This window comes from Monodon monoceros, unplaced genomic scaffold (assembly GCF_005190385.1).
Source record: "Monodon monoceros isolate NGI ecotype Baffin Bay Population unplaced genomic scaffold, NGI_Narwhal_1 Super_Scaffold_18, whole genome shotgun sequence".
Classification (NCBI taxonomy): Eukaryota; Metazoa; Chordata; class Mammalia; order Artiodactyla; family Monodontidae; genus Monodon; species Monodon monoceros.
This window is the reverse complement of record NW_021703774.1, coordinates 52,130,645-52,151,509: the sequence shown is the minus strand read 5'-3', so window position 1 is coordinate 52,151,509 and position 20,865 is coordinate 52,130,645. Positions and strand designations below refer to the sequence as shown.

General features: G+C 36.0%; 1 protein-coding gene and 1 non-coding gene across 6 annotated transcripts in view; both read right to left on the bottom strand.

Moving 5' to 3' along the window:
* COP1 (COP1 E3 ubiquitin ligase) overlaps window positions 1–20,865 on the bottom strand; it is a 261,090-nt gene that overhangs the window by 87,012 nt on the left and 153,213 nt on the right. For 4 of the 5 annotated variants that reach the window (XM_029228999.1, XM_029229002.1, XM_029229000.1 and 1 more), the window contains one exon: window positions 11,193–11,309. The exons of the other annotated variant lie outside the window; for it this stretch is intronic. In XM_029228999.1, coding sequence (XP_029084832.1) covers window positions 11,193–11,309 — 117 coding nt within the window. The remainder of the gene's footprint in view (window positions 1–11,192; window positions 11,310–20,865) is intronic. 5 annotated transcript variants of the gene reach the window in all.
* Window positions 16,762–16,844, bottom strand: LOC114900167. Its single transcript, XR_003794783.1, has one exon. It is a non-coding gene; the product is annotated as a small nucleolar SNORD12/SNORD106 (small nucleolar RNA).

Below are 20,865 nucleotides of genomic sequence, written 5' to 3'. Positions count from 1 at the left end.
CATTTACAATAATTAGATACATCTGAATTTCTATCAGCTTATTTTCTGTTTTTTAGCTATCCCAAATTTTCTATGCTTCTCCCCCTTTCCATTCTCATTTCCTTTATGATTAGCCAAATATTCTACTCCTCCCCCCTGACCCCAATAATAATTTGAATTTTGTGCTTTGCTTCTATTATTTTAATGATCTTTCTAGAAAGCGTATCATGTATTTCGTACTTTCCCGTGTTTGTAGTGACTGCTCAATATTAGTTTCAAAAAAATGAATGATCATGTCTATCATATTAGTAACAACCGAATAATAAATGCCTGACTTTAAAATATCTCTGCATTTAATATGAATATAAAATTTCCTGTGAAGCCCTTTTTTTTAAAAAGATCTAGCTAAACGACACTTACAGCCTGGAAGGCAAGACAGACATAAACAGGTGAAAGATTTACTAGGTGCCTCAAAGTTGTTCTTAAATTCTAGACTATCAAAAGTAGATTTTACAACAAAATAATAGAATAGTTTGTTTCTTGAATATTGGCGTTATGCATGCCACTTCCATTTGCATTCAAACCGATTACTTAGAAACTTGAAAACAAAATGTCCTTGATGTAGTATAGGTAACTGAAACACATGTTCATGAATGCTCTGATGCTAATTAAGATTTATTAAATAAATATTCAGACATTTAATTTATTTAAATGTGAAGGAAAAGACATCCCCACTGGCAACCACTATATAAAATAAAAAACAAGGCAGATTTATGAACCTAACAAACCTAAAATATTTCCCATTAAATAAAGAAGACAGAAAAAATGTTTAAGATATCCTGAGCACTTACATATCTATCAAGTTTCTCCATGTTACCTCTATAAAATGAAACTAAACCTAACACCAGGTTCTTAAGTTGAAAGGGATGAATTATATTTTGGGGACAGATATAGGAGGAAGGCATGGAAGAGCAGAAGGTAGTCCAAAAATTCACATCAGAGATCTAAAGATAACCTAAAACTATGTGTATTTTACATAATGTGCATGTTCATCTTTTAGAATCCATCTTGATTCTTAAAAACAACAAATATTCTAAAAAAGAAAAATATTTTTGGTCATCTCCACAAAAAAAGCTCCCTATCTATGGAAAGACACTTGTAAAAGTATTTTAAGAAGTACCTCTGAAGAGACAGTTTAATGATGTGTGATCAAGGGGAACTTAAGCTTTATCTGTAACATATCAAAGTTGAGACTGAGGATTTAACCTTGTACTACTTGTATAATTAAATATAAACAATTTTTAAATGATTACATACATTTTTAAAAGTGGAAGATACATATGTAAGATACGTAGTCTCAACTTTACTGAGAATCAAGAAATCTTTATGAAAGACGAAGCTTTATAAAAATTCTTCTCAGTGAAAATTTTCAAAGAATAAACAACATAAGTCAAGTATAAGGAATACTGACGGCAATCATGGAGCGCCTAGAACAGAAAGCAAAGGACTCTGTATTTATTCTTTAAACAATAAGAAACCACTGCAAGTTTGAGAGTCAGGAAAGTAATATCAGTACTTAAAAATTAATTAATCAACAAAACCAAACCAACCAAAAAGGTTATTTTTTCCTTTTGAAGACTAAGAGTTATCACATATCAAATCACAAAAACTAGAAAGTATTGAAAATGGGAAAACAAATGGTATATGTTTATGTGTATGAACTGTTTAGTTTGCTGACAGTAACAAAGAGTTTACAGCAACCAAAACTGAAAGTGTTTGTTGAGAACACAGTTTAAATAGAATATTTCAGAATTCCTGTTTGTTTGTTCTAGAAACATTATTCCTTCCCAGTGAATATGTTATTAGTATAAATATCAATCTTGAACCAGAATAATATGAATCTTACCTTTGATTTATATCACTAATTTCTGGGGGGAAAATCACAACTATTATTACTTTAAAGAATATAACTTAGGAGTACCCACATTTCCTATCTGTTATACTAATTACAGTTTTAAAACTTGCAAAATGCTTCAAGTTAGTGAGCAAGCAACTCTACCATTCTATTAAAACCACAGATGGTTAGTAGTTCTATTTATTTTAGTCTTACAATGTTCTCTCAAACTGGCTTTAGAGAAGATGAATTGAAAAGAAATGGTTTTTCTACCTTTTTCTACTCAATAAGAAAACATCATGTAGTAATCAACTAACAAGACAATTAATAAACACCTTTACCGTTAGGTCAAAAAACTTGCTCTGCTGAATGGATACAAAAACAAGACCGTATATATGTTGTCTACAAGAGACCCACTTCAGACCTAGGGACACACCACACACAGACTGAAAGTGAGGGGATGGAAAAAGATATTCCATGCAAAAGGAAATCAAAAGAAAGCTGGAGGGATTCCCTGGTGGTGCAGTGGTTGAGAATCTGCCTGCTAATGCAGGGGACACGGGTTCGAGACCTGGTCTGGGAGGATGCCACATGCCGCGGGGCAACTAGGCCCGTGAGCCACAACTACTGAGCCTGCGCGTCTGGAGCCTGTGCTCCACAACAAGAGAGGCCGCGATAGTGAGAGGCCTGTGCACCGTGATGAAGAGTGGCTCCCGCTTGCCACAACTAGAGAAAGCCCTCACACAGAAACGAAGACCCAACACAGCAAAAATCAACTAATTAATAAACTTCCACCCCCAACATCTTCTAAAAAAAAAAAGAAAGAAAGAAAGCTGCAGTAGCAATTCTCATATCAGACAAAATAGACTTTAAAATAAAGACTATTACAAGAGACAAGGAAGGACACTACATAATGATCAAGGGATCAATCCAAGAAGAAGATATAACAAATATAGATATATATGCACCCAACATAGGAGCACCTCAATACATAAGGCAACTGCTAACAGCTATAAAAGAGGAAATCGACAGTGACACAATAATAGTGGGGAACTTTAACACCTCACTTACACCAAATGACAGATCAAACAAACAGAAAATTAATAAGGAAACACAAGCTTTAAATGACACAACAGACCTGATAGATTTAATTGATATTTATAGGACATTCCATCCAAAAACAGCAGATTACACTTGCTTCTCAAGTGCGCATGGAACAATCTCCAGGATAGATCATACCTTGGGTCACAATTCAAGCCTCAGTAAATCTAAGAAAATTGAAATCATACCAAGCATATTTTCTGATCACAACGCTATGAGATTAGAAATCAATTACGGGGAAAAAAACGTAAAAAACACAAACACCTGGAAGCTAAACAATACGTTATTAAATAACAAAGAGATCAATGAAGAAATCAAAGAGCAAATCAAAAAACACCTAGAGACAAATGAAAATGAAAACACGACTATCCAAAACCTATGGGATGCAGCAAAAGCAGTTCTAAGAGGGAAGTTTATAGCAATACAATCCTACCTCAAGAAACAAGAAAAATCTCAAATAAACAACCTAACCTTACACCTAAAGCAACTAAAGAAAGAAAAAACAAAACCCAAAGTTAGCAGAAGGAAAGAAATCATAAAAATCAGAACAAAAATAAATGAAATAGAAACAAAGAATGCAATAACAAACATCAATAAAACTAAAAGTTGGTTCTTTGAGAAGATTAACAAAATTGATAAACCATTAGCCAGAGTCATCCAGAAAAACAGGGAGAGGACTCAAATCAATAAAATTAGAAATGAAAGAGGAGAAGTTACAACAGACACTGAAGAAATACAAAGCATCCTAAGAGACCACTACAAGCAACTCTATGCCAACAAAATGGACAACCTGGAAGAAATGGACAAATTCTTAGAAAGGCATAGCCTTCCAAGACTGAACGAGGAAAAAACAGAAAATATGAACAGACCAATCACAAGTAATGAAGTTGAAACTGTGATTAAAAACCTTCCAACAAACAAAAGTCCACGACTGCATGGTTTCACAGGTGAATTCTATCAAACATTTAGAGAAGAGCTAACACCCATCCTTCTCAAACTCTTCCAAAAAACTGCAGAGGAAGGAACACTCCCAAACTCATTACAGGAGGTCACCATCACCCTGATACCAAAACTAGACAAAGATACTACCAAAAAAAGAAATTTACAGAACAATATCACTCATGAATATACATGCAAAATTCCTCAACAAATAACTAGCTAACAGAATCCAACAACACATTAAAAGGATCATACACCATGATCAAGTGGGATATATCCCAGAGATGCAAGGATTCTTCAATATATGCAAATCAATCAATGTGATACACCATACTAACAAACTGAAGAAGAAAAACCAAATGATCACCACAATAGATGCAGAAAAATCTTCTGACAAAATTCAACACCCATTTATGATAAAAACTCTCCAGAAAGTGGGCACAGACGGAACCTACCTCAACATAATAAAGGCCATATACGACAAACCCACAGCAAACATCATTCTCAATGGAGAAAAACTGAAAGCATTTCCTCTAAGATCAGGAAGAAGACAAGGATGTCCACTCTTACCACTATTATTCAACATAGTTTTGGAAGTTCAAGCCACAGCAATCAGAGAAGAAAAAGAAATAAAATGAATACAAATTGGAAAAGAAGTAAAACTGTCACTGTTTGCAGATGACATGATACTATACATAGAGAATGCTAAAGATGCCACCAATAAATTACTAGAGCTAATCAATGAATTCAGTAAAGTAGCAGGATACAAATTTAATGCACAGAAATCTCTTGCATTCCTATACACTCATGATGAAAAATCTTAAAGAGAAATTAAGGAAACACTCCCACTTACCACTGCAACAACAAAAAATAAAATACCTAGGAATAAACCTAGGTAGGGAGACAAAAGACCTGTATGCAGAAAACTATAAGACACTGATGAAAGAAATTAAAAACACAAAAAGATGAGGAGATATACCATGTTTTTGGATTGGAAGAATCAACATTGTGAAAACGACTATACTACCAAAAGCAATCTACAGATTCAATACAATCCCTGTCAAATTACCAAAGGCATTTTTTACAGAACTAGAACAAATAATCTTAAAATTTGTATGCAGGCACAAAAGACCCTGAATAGCCAAAGCAATCTTGCGGGAAAAAAAGAGAGCTGGAGGAATCAGACTCCCTGACTTCAGACTATACTACACGCTACAGTAACCAAGACAGTATCGTTCTGGCACAAAAACAGAAATAAAGATCAATGGAACAGGATAGAAAGCATCGAGATAAACCCACAAACCTAAGGTCAACTAATCTATGACAAACGAGGCAAGGATATACAATGGTGAAAAAACAGTCTCTTCAATAAATGGTGCTAGGAAAACTGGACAGTCACATGTAAAATAATGAAATTAGAACACTCCCTAACACCATACACAGAAATAAACTCAAACTGGATAAGAGACCTAAATGTAAGAACAGACACTATAATAAAACCCTTAGAGGAAAACACAGGAAGAACACTCTTTGACATAAATCACAGCAAGATCTTTTTTGATCCACTTCCTAGAATGGAAATAAAAAGAAAAATAAACAAATGGGACCTAATGAAACTTAAAAGCATTTGCACAGCAAAGGAAGCTACAAACAAGATGAAAAGACAACACTCAGAATGGGAGAAAATATTTGCAAATGAATCGACGGACAAAGGATTAATACCCAAAATATATAAACAGCTCATGCAGCTCAGTATTAAAAAAACAAACAACCCAATCCAAAAATGGGCAGAAGACCTAAATAGACATTTCTCCAAAGAAGACATGCAGATGGCCAAGAAGCACATGAAAAGCTGCTCAACATCACTAATTATTAGTGATATGCAAATCAAAACTACAATGAGATATCACCTCATACCAGTTAGAATGGGCATCATCAGAAAAATTACAAACAATAAATGCTGGAGAGGGCATGGAGAAAAGGGAACCCTCTTGCACAGTTGGTGGGAATGTAATTGATAGAGCCACTATGGAGAACAGTATGTAGGTTCCTTCAAAAACTAAAAATAGAAATACCATATGACCCAGCAATCCCACTACTGGGCATATACCCTGAGAAAACTATAATTCAAAAAGACACATGCACCCCATGTTCATTGCAGCACTATTTACAATAGCCAGGGCATGGAAGCAACCTAAATGCCCATTGAGAGACGAATGGATAAAGAAAATGTGGTACATATATACAATGGAATATTACTAAGCCATAAAAAGGAACGAAATTGGGTCATTTGTAGAGACGTGGATGGATCTAGAGACTGTCATACAGAGTGAAGTAAGTCAGAAAGAGAAAAACAGATATCGTATATTAACGCATATATGTGGAACCTAGAAAAATGGTACAGATGAACTGGTTTTCACAGCAAAAATTGAGACACAGATGTAGAGAACAAATGTATGAACACCAAGGGGGGAAAGTGGCGGTGGGAGGGTGGTGGTGTGGTGAATTGGGAGATTGGATTGACATATATATACTTATATGTATAAAATGGATAACTAATAAGAAACTGCTATATAAAAAAATAAATAAAATGAAATTTAAAAATTAAAAAAAAAAAGAAATAAGACATTCCCCATGACGATTTTAAGAAAAAAATGAAAAGGAAAGAAAAAAAGAAATGAAGGAAACAACAGCAAAGATCAATAACCCTAAAAGTTGGTTTTTGAGAAGATAAACAAAATTTATAAACCATTAGCCAGACTCATCAAGAAAAAAAGGGAGAAGATGCAAATCAACAGAATTAGAAATGAAAAACGAGAAGTAACAAATGACACTGCAGAAATACACATGATCATGAGAGCTTACTACAAGCACCTATATGCCAATAAAATGGACAACCTGGAAGAGATGGACAATATCTTAGAAAAGCACAACTTTCCAAGACTGAACCAGGAAGAAATAGAAAATATAAACAGACCAATCACAATCACTGAAATTGAGACTGTGATTAAAAATCTTCCAACAAACGAAAGCCCAGGCCCAGATGGCTTCACAGGAGAATTCTATCAAACATTTAGAGAAGACCTAACACCTATCCTTCTCAAACTCTTTCAAAAGATATCAGAGGGAGGAACACTCCCAAACTCATTCTACAAGGCCACCATCACCCTGATACCAAAATCAGACAAAGATGTCAAAAAGAAAGAAAACTACAGGCCAATATCGCTGATGAACATAGATGCAAAAATCCTCAACAAAATACTAGCAAACAGAATCCAACAGCACATTAAAAGAATCATACACCACAATCAAGTGGGGTTTACCCCAGGAATGCAAGGATTTTTCAGTATATGCAAATCAATCAATGTGATAAACCATATTATCAGGTTGAAGGAGAAAAACCATATGATCATCTCAATAGATGTAGAAAAAGCTTTCCACAAATTTCAACACCCATTTATGATAAAAACCCTCCAGAAAGTAGGCATAGAGGGAACTTACCTCAACATAATCAAGGCCATATATGACAAACCCACAGCCAATATCATTCTCAATGGTGAAAAACTGAAAGCATTTCCTCTAAGATGAAGAACAAGACAAGGTTGTCCACTCTCACCACTATTATTCAACATAGTTTTGGAGGTTTTAGTCAAAGCAATGAGAGAAAAAAAAGAAATAAAAGGAATACAAATCAGAAAAGGAGATGTAAACCTGTCACTGTTTGCAGATGACATGATACTATACATAGAGAATCCTAAAGATGCCACCGGAAAACTACTAGAGCTAATGAATGAATTTGGTAAAGTTGCAGGATACAAAATTAATGCACAGAAATCTCTTGCCTTCCTATACACTAATGATGAAAGATCCAAAAGAGAAATTAAGGAAACACTCCCATTTACCATTGCAACAAAAATACCTAGGAATAAACCTACCTAAGGAGACAAATGGCCTGTATGCAGAAAACTATAAGACACTGATGAAAGAAATTAAAGATGATACAAACAGATGGAGAGATATACCATGTTCTTTGATTGGAAGAGTCAACATTGTGAAAAGGACTATACTACCCAAAGCAATCTACAGATTCAGTGCAATCCCTATCAAACTACCACTGACATTTTTCACAGAACTAGAACAAAAAATTTCACAATTTGTATGGAAACACAAAAGACCCCGAATAGCCAAAGCAATCTTGAGAAAGAAAAACGGGCTGGAGGAATCAGGCTCCCGGACTTCAGACTATATTACAAAGCTACAGTAATCAAGACAGTATGGGGCTTCCCTGGTGGCGCAGTGGTTGAGAACCTGCCTGCCAATGCATGGGACACGGGTTCGAGCCCTGGTCTGGGAAGATCCCACATGCCGTGGAGCAACTGGGCCCGTGAGCCACAACTACTGAGCCTGTGCATCTAGAGCCTGTGCTCCGCAACAAGAGAGGCCGCAATAGTGAGAGGCCCACGCACCGCGATGAAGAGTGGCTCCCGCTTGCCGCAACTAGAGAAAGCCCTCGCACAGAAACGAAGACCCAACAAAGCAAAAATAAATAAATAAATAATAAAAATAATGAATTCCTTAAAAAAAAAAAAAAGACAGTATGGTACTGGCACAAAACCTGGAATATAGAACAACAGAATAGGATAGAAAGCCCAGAGATAAACCCACACACATATGGTCACCGTATCTTTGATAAAGGAGGGAAGAATATACAATGGAGAAGACACAGACTCTTCAATAAGTGGTGCTGGGAAAACTGGACAGCTACATGTAAAAGAATGAAATTAGAACACTCCCTAACACCACACACAAAAATAAAGTCAAAATGGATTAAAGACCTAAATGTAAGGCTAGACACTATAATCTCTTAGAGGAAAACACAGGCAGAACACTCTATGACATAAATCACAGCAAGATCCTTTTTGACCCCCCTCCTAGAGAAATGAAAATAAAAACAAAAATAAACAAATGGGACAAAAATGTTACATGGGGCCTAATGAAACTTAAAAGCTTTTGCACAGCAAAGGAATAACTAAACAAGACGAAAAGACAACTTTCAGAATGGGAGAAAATAGATGCAAATGAAGCAACTGACAAAGGACTAATCTCCAAAATTTAGAAGTGGCTCCTGCAGCTCAATATCATAAAAACAAACAACCCAATCCAAAGATGGGCAGAAGACCTAAATAGACATTTCTCCAAAGAAGATATACAGATTGCCAACAAACACATGAAAGGACGCTCAACATCACTAATCATTAGAGAAATGCAAATCAAAACTCTGGTGAGGTAGCACCTCACACCAGTCAGAATGGCCATCATCAAAAAATCCACAAACAATAAAGGCTGGAGAGCGTGTGGAGAAAAGGGAACCCTCTTGCACTGTTGGTGGGAATGTAAACTGATACAGCCACTATGGAGAACAGTATGGAGGTTCCTTAAAAAACTACAAATAGAACTACCATACGACCCAGCAATCCCACTACTGGGCATATACCCTGAGAAAACCATAATTCAAAAAGAGTCATGTACCACAGTGTTCATTGCAGCTCTGTTTGCAATAGCCAGGACATGGAAGCAACCTAAATGTCCATCGACAGATGAATGGATGAAGAAGATGTGGCACACAGATACAATGGAATATTACTCAGCCATAAGAAGAAACGAAACTGAGTTATTTGTCGTGAGGTGGATGGACCTAGAGTGTGTCATACAGAGTGAGGTAAGTCAGAAAGAGAAAAACAGTACCATATGCTAACACATATATATGGAATCTTAAAAAGAAAAAAAAAAAAAAGGTTATGAAGAACCTAGGGGCAGGAGAGGAATAAAGATGCAGACGTAGAGAATGGACTTGAGGACATGGACGGGGAGGGGGAAGGGTAAGCCCGGATGAAGTGAGAGTGGCATGGACTTATATACACTACCAAATGTAAAATAGATAGCTAGTGGGAAGCAGCCTCATAGCACAGGGAGATCAGCTCAGTGCTCTGTGACCACCTAGAGGGGTGGGATAGGGAGGGTGGGAGGGAGATGCAAGAGGGAGGGGATATGGGGATATATGTATACATATAGCTGATTCACTCTGTTATAAAGCAGAAACTAACACACCATTGTAAAGCAATTATACTCCAATAAAGATGTTAAAAAAGAAATAAAAACTCGTAACCAAAAAAAAAAAATTGATGGCCATTGGTATGTTTATAATATTAAAAACTCAAAAAGCTACTCTAATTAAATCACTGATAAAATATTATTAATAATAACTAAGTAATTATTGAGCATCATTTTCGAAGAGCTTTACAGACAGCATCTTCCTTTCATAATCGTCATAAGAGACCCAAAAGGCTATCTCTATTTTAAAGATAAGGAACTTGGGGATAGAAGTTAATCAATTTGCCCAAAGTAACATTTCTAGTCAGAGACAAAACAGGGATTTAAATAAGGGAATAGTAGGTCCCAATGGAAAAGAGCAGCATGTGGGGGGGGAAAAAAAAATCTATCTGCTAATGAAAAGAGAATTCTACCCACATATACATGTTCATCCATACCCTCCTGGAATTTAATTATGAAATTATGCCAGTATGCAAGTGAAATAAATAGTAAGTTGGAATAAGGAAAAGATGTTATGACAAATTAAGATTTAAATTTACCTTTTTACAAGGTAATATTGTGTTCACGATATGGTGCTAGATTATCTTTTTTTTTACTCAAGATTATCAATAAAAAAAAGGAATCAAGAATCAAGGAGATTTAACAATGCTAAAGTTAAATTACAGGTGTTTACTGCTTTAGTAAACATTCAAGGTAGGAATTCAGATATAGAAGACAAAGGAATTATGAGTAAAAGTGACCATATAATTTATCTTCCAACCCATAACACTTTTGAGAATGAAAGAAAGCCCTATCAGTAATTATGATGGTAAGACAAATTGAAGGAATTATTAGGTTTCCTTTAATTAAAAAACAAAAAAGGTTTCCTGTGTCTAAACAATACAGCTTCATTGTTTAAACATCATTATGACCTAAGTTTGTAAACAAATAAGCATTATTCATGCATGCAAAGACTCAGAGGAACAACAAAAATAATCAACAAACCCATCTCTATGTATTAGACATGGGAGACAGAACACTGAAATTAAGGCACAGCAATTGTTCTAATTTAGAGTATAATAATGAAAATAAAGTTTAAACCTACAAAGAAAGTTATTCATTTTAAAACGTTCTTTTATCTTAGTCATGAAAACCAACAACAAAAGAAGACAAATCTTTCATTTCTTACCTGCACAGCCGAAAGCCAGATGGTATCTAGAAGAGGGGCTGAATTTAACACAGCACACGTTAGCCTTTGCCTCAATGCTTGCCACCGAGTTGTCTAGGTTGGTAGACCATAGCTTCACTAAGAGTAAGGAACAATAAAAATGAAAATAAACAATACATAGGCCAGTGCTTCTGTAACTGAGAAAGTCTGCTTATTGCTACAGCTGTCTTTTCATGCTAATCTAAGCATTTTGGTTTACTAGGATCAAAAATGTTTAACCTGAATGAATGAATAATAGAACAGTATATTTAAGCCAACAGAACTTAGTTTCAAAGTCAAAAAATATTATATAATCAATATATCTCATAACTAAGGCATAAAAGACAGGTTAAAACAAAGCAATCTGAAATACATGTGTATTTGCCTTAGTATTCTTTAAATAGTGTGTGTGTGTGTGTGTGTGTGTGTGTGTGTGTGTATGAGTAAGGCAACTACATGGTTTATCATCCAACCTATTACACTTTTGAGAACCTCACATACACACACACATTTTCACATGTACGATATATATCAGATTGTATATATGATATATACACAAATATCTTTTAAAGTACCTGGGAGCAGTTCTTATTTCATCTTTCAATTAAGAATTCCATGATTTTAAAATTTTACATGGGAACTTAGTTGTATGATTTAGTACGTCTAAAGTAACAGATGACAGAATTGCTTAGCTGAACTTTAAAATTTAGCTTTAATATTTGATATTTAGTCCATTCCAATGGTATATATTGAGATTTGTAAGGATTAGGGAGTGAAAAGCTGACTGATCAGAGCAGGTCAGATCTGAAAGCAGAAGTATAAAAGTGAGATGTTATCTTGTGAGTTACCAGAGCAACCATATCATTTTTAAACAAAAATGTCTTAGTAGACACTAGAATACAAATAGACTTTCAAGATACAGGTTACGATCCTGGTTGCACATTAGGATTAATAACAAACAATAACAACAACAAAAGCCTTCCTAACCCATCATTCTATGGGTCCCAATGTCTCATCAGGACAGTGCCCAGATGGGGTCCAGGTATTGGTGGTTTTTTAAAAAGCTCTCCGGGGGCTTCCCTGGTAGCGCAATGGTTAAGAATCCACCTGCCAGTGCAGGGGACACGGGTTCAAGCCCTGGTCCAGGAAGATCTCACATGCCTCAGAGCAACTAAGCCTGTGTGCCACAACTACTGAGCCTGGGCTCCAGAGCCCGCAAGCCACAACTACTGAGCCCATGTGCCACAACTACTGAAGCCCACGCACCTAGAGCCTGTGCTCCACAACAAGAGAAGCCAACGCAATGAGAAGCCTGCGTACTGCAATGAAGACCCAACGCAGCCAAAAATAAATAAATTAATTTTTAAAAAAAAGCTTTCTGAGTGATTCTAATGTGTAAAGCAGAGTTGAAAACCAAAATATAGAGCTGGAGGCATAATAAAATTTTAGAATCTTTTTAGGATTATTAATACAGTGATCTTTAAATAGGAGTGAAAAACATAAAAATGGTTCCAACAACTACCACTTCTATGAATGTTATTTCATAAGAATAGAGACTTCCTCTGTGTGAACAGGATCATTTATCTTCTATGAATAGAATTTCACAAGAATAGAAAATTTCTTTAAATATGTGAAACCTCTGAATAAAAATTAATCATTAAAAAAAGTTATTTAAAACCTGATGAATTGGGCTTCCCTGGTGGCGCGGTGGTTGAGAGTCCGCCTGCCGACGCAGGGGACACGGGTTTGTGCCCCGGTCCGGCAGGATCCCACATGCTGCGGAGCGGCTGGGCCCATGAGCCATGGCCGCTGAGCCTGCGCGTCCGGGGCCTGTGCTCCACAACGGGAGAGGCCACAACAGTGAGAGGCCCGCGTACCGCAAAAAAAAAAAAAACCAAAGAAAATACCTGATGAATCTATTAGCCTTCCCAGAGAAACATAAGATACTCATTACTAAAATAAAAAAATAACAGTTTTAAATAGAAATGTCTGATTTGTTTCATGTTATTTTCCAATAGGAATCGTGCTATTTCAGTCAACATACAATTGTTCAGGCAATTAAGATACACAATTCTGAGATGAGATGGCTAGCTGTAATTAAAAGTCTGCATGTCAAATAGTACTTACAGATTAGAATATCAAGTGGTAGGACTGTACTCTAACAGCGTGGCAAGCCAAAGTTAATCCACAACAAATATTTATGGAGCACCTACTAATCCCATAACCTCACTACTAATCACTAAGAACCTTTACAAACAAGGGTTATATATCAGTGTTTCATGACTATTAAATATGAGTAGTCATAAAAATGAACCAGAACTAACAGAACAACAGCTAACTTAGAAGTGAGGTCTTCTTCTTTATTTCAAAGTAATTTTCTCAATGGAGTAATCATTTACATTTTAAAAATAAGACATAATGGTTAACCACCATGGTTATAATTTTCAACACATAAGATATTAGAATCTAATATAACTGTCTGAACTGTAAGGATACCTAAGGTTTAAAATACTATAAAAATACACTGAATATATAAAGCATAGAAAAGAAAAATGCACAAGGAATATAATACTGTTATTAAGTTATTAGTTATTAAATAGAACAGGTATTGTGGATTAAATTGTTCTCCACAAAAAGATACGTTGAAGTCCTAACACTAGGTACCTATGAGTGTCAACTTATTTTGAAATAGGGTCTTTACAGATGTAATCAAGTTAAGATGAGGTCATACTGGAATAGGATGGGCCCTAAATCCAATGACTGATACCTTTATAAGGCGAGGGAGACTTGGCTACAGAGGCAAAGAGTGAAGAAGGCGATGTGTAGAGAGAGGCAGAAATTGGATGCAGCTACAAGTAAAAGAATGCCAAGGACTGCTATGTAATCACCAGAAGCTAGGAAGGCAGCAAGGACGGATTCTTCCCTAGAGTCTTCAGAGGGAGAATGGCCCTGCCAATACCTTACTCCGGGCTTCTAAGCCTGTAGTACTGTGAGAGAATAAATTTCTATTGTAGGAGCCAGGCATGAAGTGGTACGCTGCTATGGCAGTCCTAGGGAACTAATATAACAGATATGATGAAATAACATTAAAATCAACTTAATATCCTAAGATAACATCATAGGTCAAAAGGTAAAATAGTATAATCTTTTGGAGAAAGAAATCAATAAAAGTACCGGAAGAAAATGTCTAAGACTGGGAATTCCCTGGCGGCCCAGTGGTTAGGACTTGGCGCTCTCACCTCCAGGGGCCTGGGTTTGATCCCTGTTAAGAGGAACTAAGATCTGCAAGCTGCGTGGTGTGGCCAAAAAAAAAAAAAAAAAGTCTAAGACAAATATAAATGAGATGTTCTTCACAATAAGGAACTATGGTTCCTTTCTCTGTAAAAGTCTGATAGTAAGAATTTCTTTTAACTAAAAAATTACAGTCTCAACATTTATTGTGAAAATTCCTTTTGGCAAGAAAAAACAAAGGCGAATTTAAAAGAAAATATCCTCAAGGTGAAGAGCTAAAGCAATTAAATCAAACAAAACACATTGCCCTTATTTATATAGTCTCCTGTGACACTCAGAAAAAAATCAAAATAGTGACTCCTAGGAAAATCATGTCAAAATGTAGGAGACTAAAAAAAAAAAAAAAACTTGTTCTGAGTACTATCTAGCTGCCTTTATGAAATGAATTTTTTACTTATAACTGTTTTATTACAAGTTTGATTAATGTTAATAGGTAAAGAAAAGATTTTTGTTTTTTTTGTTTTTCTGGTTTTTTTGAGTATCACCTGAATCTTAAGTCCCATTAAAAAGTCCTGAATTTAAAAAAATCCAACTACCCTAGAGGATTGGTGAGGTTTATCATCTACAAATCTTTAAAGTCTGGGTTAAACACTCCCTAAGTTCTTTTGTTCAAAATTATTTTTTCCAAGAACAGAACACATTACATATCTATAATAATGTCAGTACCAATTTCAATGTGCAGGATTTATGTTTCTTTCAGACTGGGTCCACTGTATATCTATTTGCACAAAGCTTCCTAAGAAAGAATTCATTGTAAAAGATAAAGGAAACAGGCCCAGGAGTTTGACACAATAAGAAAGCCTGTCTTTAGTGAGAATGTGCAAGTATGAGTATGATTCATATCTGGTACTACTGAACCCACTTCTGAACTACTGTCTAGATCCTACAGAAAACAGAATGAATTAAAAGGTAGAATGCTGCTTCACCCAAAACTATCATAAACATCTATACTATTTGATAAGCCTAAAAAAGTGTAAAAGATTAAACACAAAGATGTGTACTTTGACAATGCTAATTATCAAACATAAGTTTTTCTTTTAAACTTCATCAAAGAGAAAACAGGCCTTGTTGCATTAGTTAGCTAGTGTTGCACAGCAAATTGCCCCAAAACTTAGCAACTTAAAACAACAAAATTTACTATGTCACATAGTTTCTGAGAATCAGGAATCTCCAAGCAGCTTGGCTGGGTGCTTTTGGCTCCCCGTGTCAAGGCTCAGAGGTCACAGTAAAGCTGAGCTGAAGAATTCGTTTCAAAGTTCACTCAACACAGCTCTTGGCGTGAGGATTCGGTTCCCCACCATTTGGGCTTATGATACAGCTAGCTTCTCCCAAACCAAGTGAATGGAAAGAGAATGATGAAGACAGATAAAACTAATTTCAGAAGGGACATACCTTCATTTCTACAGTATTCTGCTATCATGCAGACTGGAGCAATGGGGAAGCAGGGGAACTAAACAAGTGTGGGAATAATAGAAACCAAAGATCACTGGGGTCCATCTGGGATGCTGGCCAACACAAGCCTTTTAATTTCTTTTGGATCCAGGAGATATTATACTTAGTAGAGTTATAACTTATGGGAATGTAACTGTTATCATAATGCTGTTTATTTATCATGTTGCAGTTCATTTTTTAGTCCTCTGATGATAAGAAGTGGAAGCATTTCATTCAGTATGAATTAAGTAAAATTAATTTTTGAAATTTACCAAGATTTCAAATTCAGCACTTTTACATTAACATATACAACTATGAAAATTTGGAATAAAGCAGGCTAAATTTAGGGTGTCCTAAAGCCTAAATTCTTCAAACTCATATGTGGAGGGGAAAAAACCTTTAAAGAATGTGCTGGGCTTCCCTGGTGGCGCAGTGGTTGACAGTCCGCCTGCCGATGCAGGGGACGGGTTCGTGCCCCGGTCATCCCACATGCCGCGGAGCGGCTGGGCCCGTGAGCCATGGCCGCTGAGCCTGCGCGTCCGGGGCCTGTGCTCCGCAACGGGAGAGGCCACAACAGTGAGAGGCCCGCGTACCGCAAAAAACAAACAAAAAAAGAATGTGCTTATTCTATTTCAAAAACAAGATTATTTATTGGAAATGACTCTTAGGTTATGTATTTTAAAAGGAAAATACATTTTCCCAAAAGAACTTATAAAGTGGCACATGAAACTCTTTTCTGATTACCTTGCTAGGTACTGACAGTTCTTTAACATGCAAATATGTGCACATATAATTGGAAGTAAACTGTTTTTATTATTTTTTTTAACTTTTTGTCTTATAACTGGCTTAGAGAAGTTAGATCAACATGGTTGATCTGTCGGGGAAAAAAGCTCAGTCATCATTTATGAGGAATTAAACTATTGTTAAAATATACAGATCAGAAAAATATCATTTGTAAGGACTGAGTATTTAATTATGCAATGAAAAAATAACTTCCATTGTTAATAATGGTTAAAAATTGATCAAACAACAAATATAAAAAATGTTAAATATTTTTGTGTAAAATACATTAAAAGTAATTAAAAAAATATTCTTACTATAAAATTATTATCAAGGCTATATTTTATAAGTAAAATCACCAAACAGTCAAGGAGTGATAAATATATTTAAGAAACAGTAAATACAGGCATTCCTGTATAGAGGGTTTTGTTCCAGGCCACCACAATAAAGCAAGTACTGTAATTAAGGGAGTCACAAAATGTTTGTTTTCCCAGTACATGTAAAATCCATGTTTATATTATACTGCAGTCTATTAAATGTGCAGTAGCGTTATATCTAAAAAAAAAAATTTACACACCTTAATTAAAAAATATTTTATTGCTAAAAAATGGCAACCATCATCTGAGTCTTTTTACTGGTAGACTGTTTTGCCTCTAAGTTGATGGCTGCTGACTGATCAGAATGGTGGTTGCTGAAGGCTTGGGGTGGCTGCAGCAACTTCTTAAAATAAGACAGCAGTGAAGTCTGCCCCATCTATTAACTCTTCCTTTCATGAACAATTTCTCTGTTTTCAATTGGCTTTGCCCAGATTCATCAGAGGAATCACTATCTATGGCACATATAGCCTTACAAAATGTATTTCTTAAATAATAAGATTTGAAAGTTGAAATTACTCCTTGATCTATAGGCTGTAGAATGGATGTTGTATTAGCAGGCATGAAAAAAACATTAATCTCATTGTCTCTTTCCATCAGAGGTCTTGGATGACCAGGAGCATTGTCAATGAGCAGTACTATTTTGAAAGCAATCTTTTTTTCTGAGCAGGAGGTCTCAACAATGGGCTTAAAATATTCAGCAAACCATGTTGTAATCAGATGTGCTGTCATGCAGGCTTTGTTGTTCCATTTAAGGAGCACAGGCAGAGTGGATTTAGCATAATTCTTAAGGGCCCTACAATTTTCAAAATGGCAAATGAGCACTGGCTTCAATTTCAAGTTACCAGCTGCTTTAGCCCCAACAAGAGTTGGCCTGTCCTTTAAAGCTCTGAAACCAGGCACTGACTTCTCTAGTTATGGAAATCCTAGATGGCATCTTCTTTCAATATAATACTGTTTCATCTACATTGAAAATATGTTGTTTAGTGGAGCCACCTTCATTATCTTAGCTATATCTTCTGTATAATTTGCAACAGCTTCTTTTTATTTATATATTTATTTTAACATCTTTATTGGAGTATAATTGCTTTACAATGGTGTGTTCGTTTCTGCTTTATAACAAAGTGAATCAGTTATGCAACAGCTTCTAATCAGCACTTGCAGCTTCACCGTGCACTTTTATGTTGTAAAGACAGTTTCTTTCCTTAAACCACATGAGCCAACCTCTGCTAGCTTCAAACTTTTCTTCTGCAACTTCCTCACCTCTCTCAGCCTTCATAGAATTGAAGAGAGTTAGGGCCTTGCTCTGGATCAGGCTTTGGCTTAAGGGAATATTTGATCTTCTATCCAGACCACTAAAACTTTCTTCATATCAGCAATAAGGCTATTCCACTTTCTTATCATCCATGTGTTCACTGGAATAACACTTTTAATTTCCTTCAAGAACTTCTCCTTAGCATTCACAACTTGGCTAAGTGTTCGGTGCAAGAGGCCTAGCTTTCAGCCTATCTTGACTCTCAACATGCCTTCTTCACTAACCTTAATCATTTCTAGCTTTTGATTTAAAGTTAGATGTGCCACATGAAAAGATGCTCAACATCATAACTAATTATTAGAGAAATGCAAATCAAAACAACAATGAAGTACCACCTCACAGTGGTCAAATGGCCATCATCAAAAAATCTACAAATAACAAATGCTGGAGAGGGTGTGGAGAAAAGGGAACCCTCCTACACTGTTGGTGGAAATGTAAATTGGTGCAGACACTATGGAAAACAGTATGGAGGTTCCTCAAAAAACTAAATATAGAGTTGCCATATGACCCAGCAATCCCACTCCTGAGCATATATCTGGATGAAACTATAATTCAAAAAGATACATACACCCCTATGTTCAAAGCAGCAGTATTCACAATAGTCAAGACATGGATAAAATCTAAATGTCCATCAACAGAGGAATGGATAAAGAAAATGTGGTATATATATATATATATATATACACACACACACACACACACACACACACACACAACGGAATACTACTCAGCCATAAAAAAGAATGAAATAATGCCATTTGCAGCAACATGGATGGACCTAGAGATCATCATACTGAGCGAGGTGAGAAAGAGAAATACAAATACCATATGACATCACTTATATGTGGAATCTAAAGTATGACACAAATGAATTTACCTACGAAACAGAAACAGACTCATAGACTTAGAGAACAGATTGGTGGTTGCCAAGGGGGAGGGGAATGGGAGAGGGATGGAGTTGGAGGTTGCGGTTAGCATATGTAAGCTATTATATATAGGATGGATAAACAACAAGGTCCTACTGTATAGCACAGAGGACTATATTCAGTATAGTTAAACCATAATGGAAAAGAATATGAAAAAAATGTATATATATGTATAACTGAATCACTTTGCTGCACAGCAGAAATTAACACAAACATTGTAAGTCAACTATACTTCGATTTATAAAAAATAAATAAATAATAAAGTGAGATGTGCAACTCTTCTGTTCACTTGAACAATTAGAGGCCAACAGAGGGTCATTAACTGGCCTAATTTCAACATTGTTATGTCTCAGGGAATAGGGAGGCCTGAGGAGAAGGAGAGAGACAGAGGAACGGACAGGGGTGGAGCAATCAGAACACACACTACGTTTATCGATTAAGTTTGCCATCTTATATAGGTGCAGTGTGTGGCGCTCCAAAACAATTACAATAGCAACACCAAAGATCACTGATAACAGATCACCATAACACACAAAAACACTGAATAAGTTTGAAATTTTGTGAGAATTACCAAAATGTGACAGAGAGACATGAAATGAGCAAAAGCTGTTGAAAAATGGCGCCAATAGACTTGCTCTATACAGGGTTACCATAAACCCTCAATTTGTAGAAAACATAGTATCAGCAAGGTGCAATAAAACGAGGTATGTCTGTAACACTTCTGAGAAAGGCTTAAATGCACTTGGGAATGTTAGTACCAACCAAGACAGAATAATCTGTCAGTCTCTCTCACTGTGAGTTTACTCTGGACAATTATCAAGAAAACAGAAAGTGACTCTCTGAGGAATGTGAATAATAAGGAAAACCAGTCATTCGGGGGAGGAAATTCAAGACTTAAGAAGTGACCAACATGGAGGTGAGAATACTGTTTTGCTCCTCCCTCTATTCTCCCATAGAGAGGCAAAGTCAGTACATCAATCAGCAAAAACTAAGGAAAATCCCTGTGTGTCTGGCCATAAGACTAATAAAAGGGGTTCTTGCAAGCCAGAGGTTTGGGAGTAATTTTCATTATTTTTCTTTTGTTTCATCCTTTTTCTCTCTTTCAACTTTTCCCCAAGGGAGGGCTTTAGTCACAGAGCTGCATCAGTATGGGAAGCTAATGCACCAAGAGAAACTCCATCTCCACGGCCATAAAAAGGAGTAACTCATCTGTACAGAAAACCCTACTTTCTTGAGAAACCCTCAGTAAAAAAGACTCTGGGGGATGAAGAGTGTGCAGGAGAAACTTCAAAAAGAAAGCACTGGAAAAGGAGATCCCATACTTCTGTGTATGAACAGCATAAGTCTTGTAGTTACTTCTGAGTTCTATGTGCAAGATGGATACAAAGTAGAATGGCAAAGGCTATGAGCATTGAACTACGTTTGAAAAGACCTACTAATTTCCAGATTAACCTCTGACTGGCATATGCATCAGACAAACCAATGGAGCACAGCAAAGGCTCTGAAAACTGACCTGACAGTAAAACAAGCACTCACAT